Here is a 22,007-nt window from a genome sequence, read left to right on the forward strand (position 1 = left end):
GAAGGTGGTGGCGTATGCCGAAGACATGGTGGTATGGATGTTTCCCTCCATTATGAATGATGCCGTGAAGGGCGAGTTGGGAAAGGCATAAATCCAATTATTTACCACAAAGACAAGAGTACCCAAACTTCACATCCCGTGATTATATAGACAAAGATTGGCATCCTCCAATGTAAAGCATCTGCGTGTGATCCTCGATCCTAAGTTGAATTGGAGACAATATATAAAACTGAAGCTTGAGGAGGCCTGTATAACATTTTGTGCCTGTAGGAGGATTTCTGTAAGGAAATGGGGTTTTCGGTTAACGATAATTCTCTCGATGTATACAGACATATTTTGTATGGCTTCGGGTAGACGCTTTGCAAGGAAGACAATTCAAGCTTAACAGATTTCAAAGAACCACGTGTGTAAGTGCTAGTGGGGTTCTATGGTCCTGCTCGGCGGGCCTTCACATTAAATACGCTAATACTGGTGTACAGAGGATCATGCCGCCAGAACTGGCACACCCTAATTTGCGTATAGAAGGGAAAAACTCAAAGGTACTTCCTTTACGATTGCCCAGCTCTAGTTAGAACCAGGCTACGGACACTAGGTAATCAGTTCTTTGGGGACCTGAAAAGGATCTCTAGTTGAAGTTTAGGGAGCTGCTATCCTTCTTAAATGCTATGTGTTGGCTCTGAAAATCTCAGTCGGCTGGATTCTGCTCCCCTTACTTTTCTCACAGCAGATAGATTCCGCTGGTCATGAAATATCTATTCTTAAAATTTATTTAATTCTATTTTTTAAAGATTTTAACAGCGAGTTTCATTTTAAAACAAACATTTATTATTAAAAGTCATGGATTTTTTTAGTCTTAGTCAATATAAATCACTGCGTCAAAGGATCACGTACAACATCTAAGTAAATGCCGCCTTCTGATTGAATAATGAGAGCTTTCTTCTCTAACCGCATTTTTTTAGGTGTTTTTGGAGACATTTTCACATAATGATTCTTAAGAATATAGAAAAGTCCTAGCCGGGCCTGCATGAGTCCAAATCTTTCACCAATACAAACTCGACCACCGGTACCAAATGGCAAGTAGGCATATGGGTTAATGTTATCCTTGTTTTCGGGAGCAAACCTTTCTGGGATGAATGATTCGGGATCCGGGAAGTACTGAAATTGTAAAGTAAAATTTATGTAATCTATGAGAGAAAAATCAAAAAGGATATAAATTAGTACCTTCTCATCTCTATGTAGTGCATAAATTGGAATTATCACCGGTGTCTTATTTGGAATAGCAAAATCAACGACTGGTTCCAGTGAGTATCCTTTTCTTTCCGATTCTGGTAGTTCGCAAATTCGATCCAAAAATGGTAATGGTGGATATAACCGTAAGATTTCCTGGATTACCATGTTTAGATATTTCATATTTAAAATAATATCATATGTTATTTCTCCTTTATGTTCTTCCAGGACTTCTTTGATTTCTTCCCTAAGTCGTGTTTGTACTTCCATATTTTTGGCTAGTTCATACAATCCAAAGGACATTGTAGACGATGTAGTTTCATAGCCAGCTGTGAAAAAGATAGCCGCTTGAGATACGAGTAAATCACCGTCAAATGCAACTTCTTTGTTATTGATATTTAGTTTGGTGGTCTCCCTCATTCCAATTAACAGATCGATAAGGTCATTGCGAACTTCTTTGGTTTTCATGCGCTCTCCGATTATATAGTTAAATGTGGAACGGAGGAATTTAGTTGATTTGGCTGAGAAAACCTTTTAAAGATAATAAAGAAAAAATTGATTATTAATTATTCGTTATTGTTTCAGTTTTCATTTCTATTTGATGTCTCCCGGTCGCCCCTATATATATGGGGCTTTTAATTCAATTTTCAGTGAGACTGTGATTAAAATTAATTATTATTGCACTAAGTACTATGAAAGTGATAAGCCTATAGTGACAAAACAAACACAAAGACAAAAACAAACCGTGACCCAGATCGAGCAGTTGACGCTCAATCAACTCGGTCATCGCAGTTATATGTTTTGTGTAAAATAAAAACTAATTTAAATCTATTTATATTACGTTGTTGCAAATGAAATGGCCGGTTTTGTACTAAAATTTGAAACGACTGTAAAGCTTACAAAAATTTATTTATTTAATCAAAATAGGTGCCAGTCGATTCAAAACACTTCTTCCAGCGAGATTCAAGAGCATTTATGTCAGTTTCGTTGAAGTCCAACTGTGGGGTGTTGATAAAGTCGTCGAAGGTCATTTTGACAGCCTTTTCGTTCCTAAATTGTTTTTCTGCCAAAAAGCAATCCAAATGTTTAAACAAGTCGGAAAACCGGAAGCTTGTCGCTTCAGGTATAAAAGGTTTTGTGTTTCCCTATGTGAGGAGCATAACGTAGTTCTCCATTGGCTTATAGCATTAACCCGAGATATTGAAGTCGCTCAGTTCTGGGCAGGTTACTGCCATTGCCAAAACTGAGCGATTTAAATATCTCGAAAGGCAAGTTACTGCCATTGCCAGAACTCAGCGATTTAAATATCTCGAGTCAATGCTATCAGCCAATGGAGAACTGCGTAATGAAATTGTTTCACGCATTAATGCAACCTGGATGAACTGGCATTCCCCAACTGGTGTTTTTTGTGATCGACGTATGAGCGCACGTCCAAAATCCCAAATTTACTGAAATGTCGTCCGTCTGCCGCTCTCTATAGTTCTGAGTGTTGGCCGACTATAAAGGACAATGAACGGCGTCTTGCGGTAATGGGGAAGAAGATGTTGCATTGCACTGGTGGCGTGACATGTTTTTATTACGTCTGAAATGAGAATATCCGCGATCGATATGGGTTTGCACCGATCGTGGAAAAACTGCAAGAGAGGCGTTTTCGATGGTGTGGTCACGTAATTCACGTTAACGAGAATTCAACAACCAGTATTGGTTAGAACATCGAAGTCAATGGTAATCAACCAAAAAGCCGGCCAAAACAATGGTGGCTTGATACGCTGGATGGGGATTTAAAGGTCTCGAGATTACATCCTGATCAGCAATTTGATAAAATAAAATGACGAAACCGACCACCACGAGCCGACCCTGCTTGTGAACTGAAGGCTGAAGAAAAAGAAAAACATGTGAGGAGCGACGAGTGCACGACAGCTCCGTGTAATTAGCTAAAAATTCCATTCCCCTCTATTTGATAGATTTAAATAAATTATTTGATGGGAAGCCCTGTATTGATAATGGTCAACCTCATACGCTTCACACTCTGAGTTTAATATTATTAGCAAATGCCAACAATTTAACCAACATCAAATATAAAAAAGGGCTGGGGAGAATTAGATTCTTCTTGAATGGAATTTTAATATTTCACTCGAATGTCAATTATTCTCGTTAATTATGACGTCAGCATCTGATTTGCATGGCTTTGGAAGCAGTAAATTCACGCGAAATTGCTAAGTTTGAACTCCTATAACTTTGGCGTTAATTGCCAGATTTCGACGAAATTTAGCACGTACATACTAAATATTGTCCTCTATGCTGGTAATTCGGAAGTCCTAGGATGAATTTCAGAGGGGTTTTCAGTAAATTTCTAAAAAATAGTAATATACTATTAGTAAGCAGATATCGGAATGGAACATATTTTGAGGCCTAGATTTCATCTAGGCGCACCACCCTGATTTTTTTCGGATTTTTAGGTTGGGTAGTTTCCGAAAATGAGTCCTGTCTCACTTCAAGTGTTTACATTTTGACTCCTTACTCACGCACTTTGCAATTGATGCCAAAACTAATGTCAGTTTCGGAAAGTACAAATCGAGACCTTTCATTTGATACCCTACACAACTATATCCGGGGAAAACATTTTTGAATCCCCCCTTTGCATGTATGGGGAGCCCCGACTTAAACTCCACCTAAATTTATGCCACTCGCTGTATGCGTGGGATTTCATAGCTCCCTCCTCCTCCCTCTGCCCACCAAGTTCGGATCGGTTTAGCCGTTTTGGTGAAAAATGCGTGTGACAGACAGACAGACAGACAGACAGAGATTGAATCGATTTTAATAAGGTTTTGTTTTAAACAAAACCTTAAAAAGTGGTAGTCGGTTGGCGAAAGATCCGGTGAATATGGTGGATGAGGCAAACTCTCATACTGCAATTCGTTTAACTTTTGAATCGTTTTTCTGAAAACATGAGGTCGTGCATTGTCGTGAAGGAAAATCACACCCTCTCTGTTGACCAATCTCGGCCGTTGAATACTCAATTTTTGGCGCATTTCCTCAAGTTGGGCACAGTATTTCTGTGCATTTATCGTTTCTCCAGGTGCCAAAAAAGAATAGTGGATAACTCCAGCTGTAGACCACCAAACAGTCACCAGTACCTTCTTCGGATGGAGGCTCGGTTTCGACATATGTTTCGGTGGCACATCAGGATCTAGCCATTGTGCTGAGTGGCGACGATTGTCGTATAATATCCACCTTTTATCACATGTCACCATTCTGTGCGAAAAGGGATCGGTTCTGTTGCGGGTGAGTAGAGAACTGTAAATGTCCATTCGAAGCGCCATGTTTTGCTTCGTAAGGGCATGCGGAACCCATTTGTCGAGCTTTTTCACCTTTCCAAGTTGCCGGTAATGAGCAGGCTGACCGACTGGCTCGCCGAAGGTCTGGATCCACAATGGTGGGGCCAGAACCAGCTCTTGGAATCCGAGCATCTACTGTCAAGTCTACTCTGAAGGGTGAAATTGCAAGGATTCCCGCAACCGAGTGGAGAAATTTGGACTTTTGCCGGTAAGCGAAAATCCTTGTGAAAGAGCCTAGGGCCACTAGAGCGGCATTTTTGTTGTCTCTTAAGAAGTGGAACATGAAAACCCTAGTAGGGCTTTTGACGGGACACTGCCCCTTAAACTACCATATGGAAAAGATTGGGGTAGTGGTTTGGGCTGTGTGCAGCCAATGTGAGGAGGAGGAGGAGACGGCCCTGCACTTTTTATGCAGCCGCCCGGCATCCTCAGATCTCAGACGAAAACGCCTTGGCAAGGTTTTCTTCAATGAAGAATCTGCACACTCTCTGCCTCTTGAGAATGTTCTCAGATTCGCTAGAGCCTGCGAACACCGTAGGCGGGAAGCCATTGAATAGGCAACTTACGGGGATAGTGCAATGGGCCTAATAATGGCCTGAGTGCTCGGAGCTGCGGCTCCCCCCAGTTAACTAAACTAACTAACTTCCAAGTTGTTGCAAGTGCCGGGAAACTGTCGAATAGTGTACGCCCAGTTTCTCTGCAATGTCCCTCGCAGACTGACATGTATCGGATTCGACTAGCAAACGCAGCTCGTCGTTGTCAATCGATGGTCCAGGATGTCCACGTGGCTCACTTTGAAGGTTTACGTCGCCTGACCGGATTTGTTCGAACCACCGCCGTGTAGTTCGTTCGGTTACCGTATCAGCTCCAAATGCGCTGTTAATGTTCTTTGTCGCCTCCGCCGTTTTATGACTGAGTTCGAACTCATAGAGAAAAAGTATACGTTCTTGTTTCTTTTCCATCGTTTTTTTTCCTTTCTATTCTCTGTTATCCCAACGATGGTCAAAATTGAAATGACTCCTTTATTAAATGTAGGAGTATTTATACTTCAATATTCAACACCAACAGCGCCAACTGGTGGTGGTTTGATACACCAAAATCGCAACTAACTTCACTTGATTGCCAAAAGGGCCATTTCATATGTAACAACCTAATAATTTATCTGTTCGTCCACGTGTCTGCCACACGGAATTCATTTATCCTATAGAATTGGGAACTATTTTACGTCTGTATGTGTATTTGTCAGACAATGTTGAAATACTACTTACTTTACACTTAAAAATCGACACTAACTTCGGCACGAAGAAGAATGCGGTGAATTCAAATGCACGCCATGGAGTAAAATTGAAGATATGTCTACCATTCTGTCGGAATTCACTTTCAGGATTATTAATTGAATTTGCCTCAATACCGTATGCAACACTTGCTATAACATCCGTGGTATATAGAGCGCAAACCTCTTTTATATCCCTACATATAGGGTTTGATTGAAGTGTGTGATCCATTAAATATTTATCTAAATTTTTGGCTACCTAAGGTTAAATAAAGAATATAATTAATTAGGCCGATTCGAAGAGAGCAAATATTGTAGTATATTTACATTATGGACTAAAAGGAAAAATTGCTTCATTTTTCCGCTAGTGAAAATTGGTGAAATATGATTCCGGATTTGTTTCCATATTGGATTGTTGACAAAAAATAGGTTATAACTTCCCAGACTATCCGAATGTGGATCAGAAGAAGCGTATCTATAAAAGTAAAGAAATTCATTATAAAAATAGAAAAAAATTTCCTTAAATATCATCTCTTACCTATTAGCAAAATAATTAAAGTCCTTGACAAGGATTTTCTTTATAATTTCCGGATCTTGCACTATCAAAGCTGGTTCATGACAGAATTGAACTCCAACGATGGGTTCATCTTTTGTCTTTTTATTGTTATATAGAGCGCGGAAAACATCAGCTGGCGATTTTCGGTAGAGTACTACGTCCTTTATGTTGCCAAAGATTGACGTTGCTGGTATATGAGGCAAATTCTTATGTTTCCAGTAGTTGTAGTGTTGGTCGTACCATCGATAGATGAAAATGCTAACTGCAGCCAAGACTAATGTCGCAATAATGTATATCATTTTGAATTTATCAAATGTGTATTGATATTATAATTTAAGTTTATTAACAGCTCTTTGCTTCACGTCGATAAATCAGTCTATATATTCGATTTTATATCGTCGAAACCGATTGCATCTTTATTTCTTTGGTAAAACAAAAAACAGATAAAATTAGTATTAATTGTATGTTTATTATGTATTATATTATATATTTGTTGGATAAATAAGTTTTGAGAGATTTTCACTAAATATTTAAGGATACAAAATATTCCTTCAAACATTGCTAACCTCCTGTACACATTAAAGACATAAATATTGTGTTCATCCTAAACAAAGAAACATTTTAGGCCCTCATTGCCCTATCTTCGATCGAATTTCAAAAATAGAATCAGTTCGGAAAAGTACTGATTGAGCCCTTTCATTTGATACCCCTCATGGTCATATTCAGTGAAAACAAATTTTGGCACCCCCCGTTTCCCATGTATGGAGAACCCCCATTAAATCCAACAGAAAACGGCGCCACTTGCTATAACTTAAATGATTCATAGACCACACTTTCTCACCAAATTTCATGACAATACGTTCAGTTGTTTCGGAATAAATTGCTTGTGACAGGCAGACAATGAATCACACACAATATATCCTGGCAAGTTAGCGAGGACTTCATGTACAGCTATCACCACCTTTAAGCGGGGGATGAAGCTACAGGGCCGCAGAGCAGCACGCCGAAAGCCAGAATCGAAAAGAACGCCAGAATGGTCTGCAAAAGCAATGGATCAACAAACATTCATGGAAGTGTGGTTGGATTAGTCTATGCCACACAATGCATCTTTGAAAAATATGACGCATCGATGGCCAGGAGATGCTCATTCCCCGCTAGGAGGCCCAATTGCTGGTGGAATAGTGAAGTCAGTCTCTGATCGATTTGCCACATAGCTAGACGGACAGCTTAGAGAGCGGTAGGTAAGATCGATTAGGGGCAAAAGGAGCATTCATATAAGGAAACCCACAAGAGCCTCAAGCTCGTCATCTAGAGGAGCAACGGAAGGAGGAAATGTTTTAAGGAGCTCTGTTCGCCTTACAAAAACCTGTGGGGTAGCTCCTATAAAATAGAGACGGCATATTTCCGAAGATGACATGCCCTACAGTATTTTTATAAATTATACAGGGGTTATTTCCCCAGCAAGAGGGAGGTACTGACACTTCCAACGATCCCTGAATTTGAGGGCAGGCACCAGGGACGAGCTGCTGGAGATCTACGGTAGAATAGGCGACAGTAAAGCTCCAGGTCTGGACGACATACCGAATAAAGCATTCAAGCTTGCGTGAAATGTGGACCGGATATCTTCGCGGAATTGTTCGAACCGTGCATGTCCGGGGAGTTTATTCCTGCATCATGGAAACGGCAGAAACTGGTATTGCTGCCTAAGGCTGGTAAACCCCCACGGGAGCCATCTTCCCATGGACCCGTATGTCTTCTAGACACTAAGGAAAAATGTTAGAATGGATAATTTATAGATTATTCCTAGTTGTCGAGAGTGAAGAAGGCTTCTCAGATCGACAATATGGGTTCCGTGAAGCCAGATCAACAGATTTATGTCATCAAAGTGGTTACTGGCTTGGGCAAAAATGCAATTCACGTAAGGGATTTCACCATAAAAATATTGTGATGATGTGACATATGACCCTAGACGTGATCAATGCATTCAATTCGGCGAATTAAAACCTTATACGAAAGCTTCTGGCGAGGATTGGTGTTCTCACCTATCTTGGTGGTATTGTCAATCGCTACTTACGAGAACGGACGCTCTGATATGACAACGAAAATGGACCCATGGATTACGTTGTCTCCGCGGGTGCCCCACAAGACTCCGTACTGGTACGGAGGAGGCCTCAGCGACGACATAGTACTGGTGGTCGGAAAGTAACTCGAAGATGCTGAGTGGTACTCAAGTGAAGCAATCAATGCTGTTGAGGCTTAGTTAGAGAGCGCTGGATTGGCACTTATTAGAGAGAAAAAAACAGAAGCGGTCCTGGTCATCAAGCGCCGCAAGAGAAGTTATGCCAGCATTAGAATTGGGAATCACTTTCAAGCCACCCATCAAATACTTGAGAGTAATAATAGATATACTTGCGAAAAAACATTCAACATTAGTATGGCTCTAGTAAGAGTTATGCTGAACGTAGGAGGGCCGCGACAAACTTGCAGGCTGCTTAAGAGCAGCGGCTAAGGCCCGAGTAGTGAGCTCCGTTTAGCTGCGGGCAACCCAGTTTAGGGAACACCGTCGGTCATCTTGCGCAAACAGAAGATCTGCCCTAAGGGTGTGTTCTGGCTTCTGCACACTCTTAGATGATGCGGCGTTTGGTATCTTGGGAATGATGACAATTGACATTCTGGCAGACAAGATGATGAACAGGTGAAAAAAGCCGAAAGCGAGAGATCCATAATTAGATGACAACAGCGAAGGGATCTGTCAGAAAAGGGTTGTACAGGTTCATCCTTTCAATCCGGTAGTGACTGGAGAGAAAGCATGGGGAAATCAATTATAATCCCATCTAGTTTTTCACCGGCCCCTCTCCCTTTCTCTCACCCTCTTCCTCTCCCTCTCCGTCGCCCTCCCCCTCTCCCTCTCGCTCTCGCTCTCGCCCTCGCTCTCCCTCTCCCTCTCCTTCTCGCCCTCGTGTATATCGTGTATACGTGTAGATTCAAATTGGACATTTGACCTGATTGTCCAAATTATGAGGAGTCACGGAACTCCCAGTGTGTGTAGTCTTCCAATGTCCGAGGTTCATGATGGAAGAAAAGAATAACTTAAAGTAAGGTTTTGTTTGGAGAGGACTAGGATGCGATCAACTCCATGATCGTAGCAATCCAGCATTAACTGCGAAAAGCACAAGAAGTCAAGAAGGCACGGTTATGAACGACGCAGGTAGATGAAAGGAGACATAGGTTAGCCCACTAGACCCCGCCCCGTGATATAATACCTAATGGTGGCTCCTCGGTACAGGTGGTCCAGGGTGGCTTTAGTGGGTAAAAATCCCGAACAAACAGTGGCATTCCCGGGAGCCAGTTTTGTTAGCGCGAATATCAAGGTTGTCCATATCTATAACTTTTATGCTCCTCTTAGTGCTCCGTTAGCATAATATGAGGAGATGTTAGGCAGTTTCGTGTTGGACGCTAGAGATCATGGCTCTTCAATATTTGCCAGCAATTCTAATGCGTGAGCCTTAGAGAGATGATGCCTAGTGAGGAACATCAAGGTCCAAATCATCATCGAAACCTTGGCGGAACTAGATATTGCACTAGCCAACGTTGGATGTGCGATGACCTTCCGAGGTAGAGGATTAGGCTCCATCGGCGATCTGACATACCCCACAGCGACCACCAAACTATTTTTCTTGACATTGAAAATGGAAGAAGTGACAAATAAAAGCGCACTGGTAGGAAAACAACTACCATTGTTGCCTAGTTTCCCGAGACTTTTCTAGCGACCTTAGAATTAGATCAAGGTCCGAAAAAAACAACGACAATGGCCGTTCAGTTTTGTCAGCCTATAAATCGGTGACATTTCCACCACTACCAAAATCGGAACTATGGATGCAAAGAAAGATTACCAAAGAGTAAAGAGAAGTCGTAACATCAGGAATTGAAGGAGAAATCCTGGGATGCCTTCTCGATCCCTGAGGCTACCGTGGATGAACTGTGGAAGATCTGCGGACGTATTAGAAACCAGAAGGCTTCGGTATGAAATGTTAATTTTTGTTGAGGATGCAAGTCTACATCCACTTGATGACGGACCGGACCTTGCTTCCTCTTTTGCGGTTGAACACCTAAATTTATCAACATTATATATACCCTCAAATTGGCTATTACCCCTAGGACTGGGTGGTTGACAAGAACACATGAGTGGAAGTAGTGTTTTTCGCCCAGTGCATGAGGCAGACGTTTGTTCTGCTACCGAAGCTCCAAAAGACCACTTGGTGTTCCTTCCTGATATCGTCTTATCTGTCTTTTAGGTCCTATGCCGAGGATGTTAATGAAGGTGATATACAACAGACTGGTTCTTTTCATTGAGCTTACGTTCATATCGTCCACAAATCGGCAAAATGGGGATGATCATAAATACGGGCTACTGCTGTTCATGGAGTTTACGGATGGTCTATCAGAACGACAGTATGGATTTCGTCGAGCCGTTCAATAGTTGATGCGGTATCAATGGTCGTAGATCTATTTTCGGACGTACTGTTTGCTGATAAGTGCTGCCTGGTAATGACGGTAGAAGTATGTTCGCGAAATTGTTTGAAGCGTGCGTGCCCGAGGGGATGTCTTCTGCACCCAGGAAGCGGCAGAAGCTGGTATTGCCGCCTAAGGCTGGTAAACTTCCAGAGGAACCATCCTCCTATAGACCCATGTGTCTTCCAAACACTATTGGAAAATGTTGGAGCGGATAATTTATAATCGATTACTCCTAGTTTTCGAGAGCTAAGAAGGCCTTTCAGATCGGCAGTATGATTTCCCTGAAGCCAGATTAACCATTGATGTCACCAAAATAGTTGCGGGCTTGGCCGAAAATGCTATTCACGCAAGGAATACTACCAGTAAATATTGCGTGATGGTGATCCTGGACGTGATCAATGCATTCAATTCAAACAATTGGAACCTTATACGAAAGGTATGAGGGATTAGTGTTCTCACCTATTTTGGTGCTATTGACTATAGCTACTTGCGACGACGGATGCTCTGGTATGACCCCGATGATGAACCCATGGAATATGTTGATTCTGTGGGTATTCCACTATGGAACATCATGTGCCATGATTTACTAAATATTCCGATCTCGGAGGAGGCCACAATGGTGGGTTACGCCGACGACATTGCGCTGGCGGTCGCAAAGCATCACGGAGATGCTAAGTTGTACTCAAGTGAAGCAATCAGTGCTGTTGAGGTTTAGTTAGAGATCACTGGATTAGCACTTGGCAGCTTAATTTTAACCAGCACATAGGGTACATTTGCGAAAAACGTATCCACCATGGGTATGACTTTTGTAAGTACGATCCTGAACATAAAGGGGGCCACGGAACATTTACAAGCTGCATGCAATCCAGTTTTGGGTTTAAGGAACAGCCTTAAAGGTTTGCTCTGCATTCAGGACCGTCTTAGATAATGCGGCGTTCATTATCTTGGGGCTGATTGACATCTTGGCAGATGAGATGATAAACAGATGAAAAAAGTCGAAAAGTAGAGATGCATAATCAGATGCCATCAGCGATGGGACCTGCCAGAAAGGGTCTTTGGACGTACAGGTTAATCCCTTCAATCGGGAAAAGATACCATGGAGAGATCAATTATACTTTCATTCAGTTTCTCACCGGTCTTGGAGGATATCGTGTATATGTTTATAGGTTTCAATTGATATTTTTCCAATTCACGAGTCAAATCGTGATCGGAATTTTGGCGGAACATTGCACTAGTCAACGTTGGATGGGCGAAGGACTAGGCTTGGTCGGCAATCTTACATACCCCAGTAATTCGTACACTCACAGCGACCAACAAGCTATTTTTCTCGACAGTGAAAATTGAAGAAGCGACAACCAAAGGCGCATTGGCAATAAAAAAAGACTACGATTGTTGGCTGGTTTTCTGAAACTTGCTACGAAAAGGCCGGCTTAGTTGTGTCTTATAATTAATGCAATGCCTCGGGGGCGCCGATGACCACTACCAAAATCTGAACTACTGGTGGAATCAGGAAATCTCGATGTTGAGATCATTGTGTCTGCGGACAAGGAGACTTCGCAAAAGGGCAAGGGTCAAGCCGGAATATTGAGAACTGAAGGATAAATACCAGGATGCCTTTTAGATCCTTAAGGCTTCTAAGGAAGAACTGTGGGGGATCTGCAGATAAGAAGGCTCCGGGATGAAACGTTGAATAGAAGGAGTGATTTCGTCTAGCCCTTTCAATAGTCGTGGATCTATTTCGGAGCCACTGTCCGCTGATAAGTATTACGTGGTGGTGATGGTAGAATTGAGCCGGATAAAGATAATTTTTGTTAAACTGGCTGTCTCTGGTTACTTGACTCAGTTAATCGACAATTAACTCCCGGAAAGTTTCTCTGGTATGACGCGGGCAGAAAGATTATATTGCGACCGTAGGTGTTTCTTAGGGCTTTGTATTGGACGCCTATTGTAAAACATTGTGGAACGATGCATTGTTTGCTCTTCTAGTGGCAGAGTAGGTAAAGTTGATTAATTTCGTAGAATACTTGGCCATGGTTCTAGTTGCTAGTTATCTAACAGAGACGAAAGTGGTACTGATTACCGATCGCAGAAAAAAAAACAGTATCAACATCGGGATTGGTGATAACAAGGTCGTATCAAAATCGATCATTAAGTACCTGGAGGTAATTAAAAATGCCAAGTTAAATTCCAGAAACACTTGGACTATGCACGATAAGAGGCAGCAAAACCATAACGAAGATGATGACTAATATCGGAGCGGCAAAATGTAGCTGATGATAAAATCCATCCTGTGAGGCTTAAGAAAATAGTCGATAATAGTCTTAGAGGAGACTAAAAGGGAAACGGTCTTGTAGACTACCTACCCGCAAATTTTGAAACCCAATTGCTACCGGAATGTCAATGAAGTCTCACATAAGGACTTACCTAACCCCAAAGAACTTTGGCTAGTTAAAACCAACTATGATTGGTTTATGGAAGCGGATCCCCGGAATGCTCACTTTCTGCAGCTCATGTGGGAATTCTAAGGATACAAGCTGAAGATTCTAGGTCTAAAAGAAGTAAGATGATGGGACTCTGGTGAGTACTCTTCTCCTTCTTGCGGCAATGTACTATGGTAGTCTGGAAAGCCATGTGGTAGCAGACGCGAATTCGGTATCGGATTGTTTCTGAAGGCTATAGTAAGGCCATGCAGTGGAATATACTCTCTCAAGATGGCTGATGGGTGGGAATATCGCAGAGCGGTAGAGAAGAAGTGCAAGTGTCTCAGGAGAGCGTGGGGGAGCTAACATTTTTTAAGAAATGTGTCGAGAGAAAACACGCAGAATTAACAGACGACTTGGCAAATTTTTTGAACGGAACACGGTGTTTATAGGAAGTTTTTGCATCGTGTTTCCCAATTATCTAGAATGACCGCTATACCCGAGGACTCGAAGTATATCATGGTCCATTGTTTGAGGTTCATTGATGAGATGGTTAAACACGCCTTTTAACGCAAAATTCGGACCCTACTGCCTTGCAGAAAAGATGCTCAGGAAAGAGGTTAATTGGATTACAGAAAATGCGAGTCGGACGAGTGACGTAATCGCGCTAGTATAGACCATATGACATATATCAGCCGTAGTAATCTGTAAATAATAGAGGCACGCGAGGTCATTTCTTAGTTCCGGCAAATATATCGTTATCGTTCTGATCAGTGCTATTAGTTTAGTTAGGCCTCCAACGTAGGTATAAATTCCACGCTTAAAGAGCGCGTGGCTCATAATATTCGATTCACTATTTTTATTGTTTATTTTATTTGTTTATTCGTTTGCAGATAATAATTTCATTAAAGCATGTGCCAGTTAACGTAATCTGACTTGTTAAGAGAGCTTTTAGACGAATGATTTTTACTCAGAATTTATGAGTATAGAACAAGTATTTGATGATCATTTTGGTCTTGTGAACATCCAAAGTGGTATAAGCAACGGAGGCATAACATCTTTTGACACGGTGCAAAAGAAAATTTGCAGGAATACCATCTATGGATGTATTTTGAGAAAAAAATTGCAGAAATAGATTTGTCTTTTTATTCAATAGTTTGGGATTTGATATTGTAGCAGAACGAGAGAAGATAGATACTCCGATTAGCTTCAATTGGTAATTTATTAGAAAAATTTATTAAGAATTGCGAAATTTGTTTCCAAGCAGTAATAAATCCATTTTTTGAATTCTTTAGATTTTTATTTTTTTTTTTCTAGGTTGGGTATAGGCAACAAATCAGGCGCTCTTTTACTTCTACCTTGTGGAGCAACGTGACCGAAAGTTGGTTTGGAATATATCAAATGGAAAACTCCACTAAATAATATTAATTTAAGTCCGAAATAATTTTGAACCAATTGCCGAAATGGCTCAAAAATAAGCAATTACTGAGACGAATTACGTCCTTATACTATCAGGAACAAATCGTTTGGCGTAGTTCACCTACCGGTAGGATTTCTTAAACAAAAAAAGCCGTGAAGTCAAGAGAACAGTGCTTGGATCCTATTAAGATATTTTAATTTTATCCTAATTCCCAAAGCCACAAAAAATGGTATATCCTGAAACCGGAGATCAGCTAAAACCTGCTATTCTCACTTTCATCACACAGACCAAAAGTTGCATTGATGTTGTTGATAAGTATCAGGAACGTTCCATGAAACTATGTATTCCAAAATACTATGTATTTTGCTTTAATTAATCATGCCAGAATAGAAAGTATACATAGTATACATATTCAATAGTACCATTGAAAAAAACGGAGGGAAGAAAGGAAATAAGGAAAATATACGGATAATTAAGGTTAATTTTTAGAAAAAGACGACATGAACATAAGAATACAGAATCCAAGGGTTCGCACAGATCGGCGCAGTAGAATTGAAAAGAATTTTCAAACACTCCTTAAACCCTGCGGGGACGACCAGAAGAAGGACCTAATACAATAGAGAGATACAGAAAGTATCTTTGAAAAAAGATATGAAACATGTAATCTGATAGATTTATAAACAATATAATTCGCCGATCCTTTTACTTGCTTCCAAATATCTAGTTATGGAATGGCAGATTAAGTCACCTAGTATACTGAAAGTTAAACGCGGAAGATGTTATGTAGAATTATAAAGGAAATTGTTCTCAATATCTAAAGTGGGTTATATCTTATTACAATATAATTTCGATTTCGTATCAATTACTTAAAACCAAAATGTTTAAATAGATTTAAAAGTGAAAGTTGTACTGTGAGTCAGCAATAAAATTGCAATTAGGATCAAAACAAAAAATGGACAGTAATTAGATAGAAGATTAAAGTGGTGACGCAGAAAGTCTTGGTAGCTCATCTATGTAGGAAGTATGTTAAGTGAGCAAAGTATACATTTAGAGTGATCAGATTACTATTTCTTTTCGAGAACAAACACTTGATCTTTCTGGGGAGTGGCTCACTTATTTTGACAAAAAATACATCTTGCTTTGTTTGACAAATGTGATTTACACAACTATAAATGATATTACTTTTTTCGAATCCCTCAAAACTTATTTGATCACTAAGTAATCACATATTCTTATTGAAAATTTATAATTTTTAACTTTCACATTTCACTACAATACCATTTCACAAAAAAAAAAATATTATTTCAGTATTAGAAGATTCTCACTTAATCCAAGCTCATCCCATTAAATATTAAAACAGACTGTGCTTAAATCCAAAGCTCTTTTTCCTTTATATGTAGAATCTTTCTTTAAAAAAACGGTCGTATCTTAAATGTCTTGTCACTACCCTGGAGTCTAAACGTTCCCTGATATATACTTACACCTGATATGTTTTTTTTTATATTTTTTTTTTAATTGGGACAAAATGTATTAACTTAGCTGATAATTATAATCAGTCAGAAGAGTTGGTGACCAACGCAATAATATTTCATATTATTAGATAATTAGGCGATCTCATGGCGTGAAGAAAATTGATAAGTTGATCAACCAGAATTGTAATTGCGTGGAATGTACATATGTACAAGAAATGTTTACCATAAGTTATCTTTGATATTGTTTTGAATAGGACAAAACAAGATGCTAAGGAATAAAAAAAATATGTATTAACTCGTGAGCTCTGAGATTACATAGTTAACGCTAAGCTTAGATTCTCTAATTGAGACATACAGAGATACGTAGTAAACAAATATATATATGATTGAAAATCATTTAAATTGGGTGCTAAACAACAGAAAACACAATCTTACCATAGAATCTTGTTTTTAAATGAGTTTCAAAAATTTGGAAGAGTCATTTAATGACATTGCAATAATTATATCTTGAAATTTGTGATCCGAAGAAACCGCGGTCAATGATTTTAATTTCCAATTTAATATAATATAACATAATATCTATATATAATAAGTTTAATCTATATTTACACTTGTCATATTAATTTAATTTTGAAACATGTGTTCATCTAAAATAAATAAAAATGTTTTCGTAACAAAATGGACAAATTACGTTAGTTATTGTGGTGATGATGGTAATAGCAAACTCTTTACTACAATAGACTAGGTACCCTGTGTACAACGAACCCTTCCTATGCTGCTCAATTGGGTTTTGATTGTTTTCTTACGAACATGACATTGCAACTTCAGCTTATTAATTATGACATCTACAATAATTCAAACTTGAATATCAGTAGCTCAGAACGGGCTATGAATGCCTTCACCACAAATGTTCACGATTTTACTAAAAAAGTTGTTGTTGTAAAGATTTTGATGAAGATGTAATTACACCGACGTAAAGCAAACTATTATAAAAACTCTAAACTGGTCGCTTCTCGTATGGAGTCTTATATTTTTTTTGCTTAATTGCAGGTAGCCAAGAATGCAATTTCTGCCAATTTATAATATTTTAAGGTACACTTGTATGTATGAAGCGTGAGTCAATTCAATATCAAAATACGAAAGTACTAATTAATAAAAGCTATTATACAATTGATGATGATCATCAACGGCGCAATAACCGGTATGCGGTCTAGCCCTGCCTTAATCAAGAAATCAAGACATCCCGGTTTTGCGCCGAGGTCCACCAATTCGATATCCCTAAAAGCTGCCTGGCGTCCTGGCCTACGCCACCGCTCCATCTCAGGGTCTGCCTCGTCTTCTTTTTCTACCATAGATGTTACCCTTATTGATTTTTCGGGTGGGATCATCCTCATCCATACGGATTAAGTGACCCGCCCTGATGGTCACGATATCGCTTATAGATTTCATTATGTAAGCTACGGAATTGTCCATCCTCATGTAGGGGACCAAAAATTCTTCGGTAGATTCTTCTCTCGAACGCGGCCAAGAGTTCGCCATTCTTCTTGTTAAGAACCCAAGTCTCTGAGGAATACATGACGACTGACAAGATCATTATCTTGTACGTTAAGAGCTTTGACCCTATTGTGAGACGTTTCGAGCGGAACAGTCTTTGTAAGCTGAAATAGGCTCTGTTGGCTGACAACAACTGTGCGCGGATTTCATCGTCGGAGCTGTTATCGGTTGTGATTTTCGACACTAGATAGGAGAAATTATCAACGGTCTAAAAGTTGAAGTCTCCTATCTTTATTCTTTCCGTTTGACCAGTGCGGTTTGATGGTGTTGGTTGGTTGGTTTTCGGTGCTGACGTTGCCATCATATATTTTGTCTTACCTTCATTGATGTGCAACCCAAGATATTGTCCCCGCCTGCTTGATCTGGATGACGGCAGTTTGTACGTCTCGGGTCATTCTGCCAATGATGCCAACATCGTCAGCATAAGCAAGTAGTTGGGTGAACTTAAAGAGAATCGTACACCACGCATTTACCTCAGCATTACGGATCACATTCTCCAGGGCCAGGTCAAAGAGGACGCATGATAGGATATCCCCTTGTCTTAGACCGTTGTGGTTGTCGAATGGTCTTGAGAGTGATCCTGCTGCTTTTATCTGGCTTCGCACATCGGTCAAGGTTATCAATTTCGGCGGGATACCAAATTCTCCCATGGCCATGTACAGTTTTACCCTCTCTATGCTATAATAGGCGGCTTTAAAGTGGATGAAAAGATGGTGCAACTGATGTCCATATTCCAACAGTTTTTCCATCGCTTGCCGCAGAAAAAAAATCTTATCTGTTGCTGATTTGCCTGGAGGTTACGAGTCTATATTGACCTCCCTATTTGTTCCGATATTCATTGAGGCTAAGAGGTGGCGGCGTTCGATCAACACGTCGTCAATTTGGTTGAAAGTGGTCCCGTCTGGAGAGGCCCACTTTTTATTTGTGGACCGCTTTCCGCGCAAACCAGGTAGTTCAAACAACCATTTCGTGTAACACTGCTAATTGAATAATCCGCAGTCCGTTATCGTTTGTATTTTGATGTAAGCTATGGGAGGTGAGGAGGAGGACGAAACCTCTATGCACGTCCTGGGACAGTGTCCGGCACTTGTGCAAAGTAGGTCGATACATCTGGGAGAACACTTAATACCAGATGCAAAGCTGAAACTTCTGGAAGTGGGGAACATACTAAAGTTCCTAACGGTTACTGGCCTGCTTGAGATACTATGATCAACAGGTACACTATAACCAGTAAAAGGGGCACAATAGTTCTTCAAGGACGCGGTGCGACTTTCCCTTAACAGAATAATAATAATAAGCTATGGGAGGCAACGTATCGCTTGGATAAAGGCCCGTCTCTAATTGGCTGTTAAAATCGCCAAGTATGATTTTGATATTATATCTGAGACAGGCTTCGAGGGTTCGTTCTATTGCCTCATAGAAGATATCCTTCTTCAACTTTGCAGTCTCCTCTGTAGGGGCGTGAACGTCAATGAGACTTATATTTCTAAATTTGCCTCGCAAGCGCAAAGTGCATAGCCGTTTGCTTATGTTTTCAAAGCCGATAACAGCAGGTTCCATTTTTTGACAGACTAAGAAACCTACTCTGAGCACATGGTTTACTGGATGACCGCTATAATATACGGTGTAGCGACTTTTCTCAAGGAAACCGGTCCCTGTCCAACATATCTCCTGCAACGCTGTTACATCAGCCCTATATTGGAATAGGGTATCGGCTAGTTGCTTGGCAGCTCCATCTCTGTACAGGGAGCGCACGTTCCATGAGAAAATGCGCAAATCGTTATTCCGTTTTCGTTGCCCGGTTCGTCGTTGTGTTATCCGTCCAGTCCGAGGCTCCTGTTCTTTTCCGTGTAGGGTTGTCAGCCCTACCTAACCCCAACCAGCAGGACCAGTTGGTTCAATTTATCCCGTTTTGAGGCGCGGAAGATTCGCCTTCATCCTTCCCCGTCTGTAGCTTTTCGTTAAGAAAGAGTTCCTAGCGGTCACCACGTGGAGGTTCACCATAAATACATACAAACTACTATTCACAATAACACGTTACATTTTTTGTGCTTAGCTTCGAAGTACCCCTACCAAGCAAGGAGTATCATAGAGCGAAAGAGAATAGTGGCTTTTAGGGATTCACTCACTATTTGGAAAGAGGTTGGCCAATGGGAAGGTGCCACCCTGTTGGTAGAGTTGCCAGATTAGTGGATTTGGGTGATCCTCCGTTCTTTCGAAGAATCGTTCCACCAAGTTGAGAATGGCTTTCTAATTATAGGGAAGATCAGTGCATAATCAGTGGGTGGAGCAAGCGATTCACGTGGGCCCTCCATAACAGATAATGGATCTGATCAAGGTCTTGTAAAGGATCAGTTTTTGGGCTTGGTGCTGAGTCCTACTTTCTTCCGAAGAAGAAAATAGATCCTACTGATTGCACCGCGTACCTTACCGATAGCGAGCTCAAGGTACGGTTTGAAATTAAAGAATTCATGAAGGGAGGCGGGGGGGGGGTATTGAGTCGAGACTCAAATGATTCTGCAAGGACTTGCACCTTTCTGGCGTCGCGCTGATTGGTTCCCTGTTCCTGGTAGGAACGAAATCGTGGGACTTGTGTTTCCTGTTAAGCTATTTATATGTTGAAGTATATCTGGCCCGATATCTAGCGAATCAAATCTTTACTGCGGAATTGCACCACCATTTGCCGGATAATTTTACTCAGACAATTAATCCAATATTTCAATATTTATGAAAGTTGCGCTAGAGGCTCTTGCGCCAGACAGATTTGGCGTGCAAAATGATGCCATGGGGGAGTTTGCTATATACAAACTAATCGACTTTGATCCGCCTGGTATTCCTACATGTAGCAGTATTGATGGCGTCTGTAGCCAAAATGATGGGTTCGTCAATTTCTTTGTCCGACACATTACGATCTGTAGCGAGTTTCTTAAAGTTCAGTTTTGGTGCTAAGTCTGACTTGAATTTGTCCCAGTCAGTGTGGGCGAAGAATTTGATGGTTGTCTTATCTCGCTTCTGTAATTGCGAAGATGAAGACAATTTGAGTTCAACTGCAAAATGGTCGAACATGCCTGGTAAAACTTTACAGAAAATTATCTGAATACTTTGTTTAGCAGGAAAAAGTCATTAATATACTGACTAGCGGATCTTGCCGGGGAACCTGCCGAGACTACTTCAAGGTTCTCTACGCCGAATTATTCTTTAAGTTGAACCTGTTGGTCTCTCAGCGGCGTATTCGTTAATTTCCTATATGAAATTCAACCTCTAAGTCGAATTCCCTTAAAATGTTCGATAATCCTGCTGTCACTGCACCCTCGCCTACCACCAATGAACGACAGGTCACTTCGACCGTCTTCCTAATCTCATATTACTCCAGCGGCCATCTGCTGAACTTTACCTCTCCCCCGCCTCACCGTGTCGTGGCAAGCTTACTCCACAATTTCAGCTCAACCTCGTTAACTATCTCGTATGTGAAGAATAGCTCTTCCGACTGAGTGCCAGCTTCCTTCAAAGTTACTTATTCCCACGATTTTGACGCTAACGTCCAATATCCCTTTTGGCTGCAAGATGTATTCATCAAGTGTTATGAGAGAACCAAGCTTAGGGAAAATTTCCGGCTCACTCGCCTGGCTATCTGACCTTGAATAATTTTCATAATTTAAGGCTTTTTTACCAAAATGTAAGGGCTCTAAGGACCAAGCGGCTCAGTTCTAAGTTATCAGCTTTACCATTCCAACATGACGTCAGCGACTGCGCAATACTTGGCAATCAGCCGGCAGAGGCGCCCTGATTGTTGTAAGTTTCCTTTCCGTCTTGCTTTTCTCAATGCTATCTTGCCCTGCCAACGTTGCCCTGACGCCCATCACCCTGTTCTCGAATTTGATGCTCAATCCACTCCCCTGTCTCACGCAAGCCTGCCAAGGTTAACTTTCGTGAGGCAAATTTGGAAGGTCTGAATTCAGTCCTGGCGACAATCAACTGAACCCCCGTCCTCTCTCCATTAGCGTGTGACCTAGTACTCGGAAACTTCTATTCTATCAGATCCTCTTCCTGTTGCGTTCCCCCGCCTCCTAAGTCTTTACGCCCTTATCTAGTCTGGTTCACGACTGAAGTCCACAAAAAATTTAATCAAAAACTCACTGTTAGGAAATAGTTTCCGTCTTTTGGAACCTATGCTGAGTTCGATTTTCCTCCTACACTCAAGAGTTTAGAGTGACTTTCTATGATCTGGTTAC

The 22,007-nt window shown here is 40.9% G+C and overlaps 2 protein-coding genes across 5 annotated transcripts in view; one reads left to right on the top strand and one right to left on the bottom strand.

The window, feature by feature from the left end:
• Nucleotides 1-807: 807 nt before the first annotated feature.
• On the bottom strand, nt 808-16,168 carry LOC119655376 (probable cytochrome P450 6g2). 4 transcript variants are annotated; one of them, XM_038061244.1, is made up of 6 exons: nt 16,075-16,168; nt 6,377-6,816; nt 6,166-6,313; nt 5,834-6,097; nt 1,222-1,758; nt 808-1,155 (listed from the first exon to the last, which is right to left on the bottom strand). In XM_038061244.1, the coding sequence occupies exons 2-6, from the start codon at nt 6,691-6,693 to the stop codon at nt 868-870; spliced, it is 1,554 nt and encodes a 517-aa protein (XP_037917172.1). In that variant the 5' UTR covers nt 6,694-6,816; nt 16,075-16,168; the 3' UTR covers nt 808-867. The 4 variants fall into 4 exon arrangements, with proteins under 4 accessions (XP_037917172.1, XP_037917169.1, XP_037917170.1 ...); XM_038061241.1 differs by having other exon boundaries at nt 16,028-16,122; XM_038061242.1 differs by lacking the exon at nt 16,075-16,168 and adding an exon at nt 16,013-16,034.
• Nucleotides 16,169-17,031: 863 nt separating this feature from the next.
• LOC119656208 (piggyBac transposable element-derived protein 4-like) overlaps nt 17,032-22,007 on the top strand; it is a 123,984-nt gene continuing 119,008 nt past the window's right edge. The window contains exon 1 of the mRNA XM_038062599.1: nt 17,032-17,180. Within this exon, the coding sequence (XP_037918527.1) occupies nt 17,032-17,180 (149 nt within the window). The remainder of the gene's footprint in view (nt 17,181-22,007) is intronic.

This window comes from Hermetia illucens, chromosome 4, assembly GCF_905115235.1.
Source record: "Hermetia illucens chromosome 4, iHerIll2.2.curated.20191125, whole genome shotgun sequence".
Lineage (NCBI taxonomy): Eukaryota > Metazoa > Arthropoda > Insecta > Diptera > Stratiomyidae > Hermetia > Hermetia illucens.

Bases quoted from the DNA above. Each gene is read 5' to 3' on its own strand.
- LOC119655376 (XM_038061244.1), bottom strand. From the start codon at position 6,693: ATGATATACATTATTGCGACATTAGTCTTGGCTGCAGTTAGCATTTTC. The intron at 6,314-6,376 runs GTAAGAGATGAT...TTACTTTTATAG, and splicing joins TTTAATTATTTTGCTAATAG to ATACGCTTCTTCTGATCCAC. The intron at 6,098-6,165 runs GTAAATATACTA...ATTTAACCTTAG, and splicing joins TTTTCCTTTTAGTCCATAAT to GTAGCCAAAAATTTAGATAA.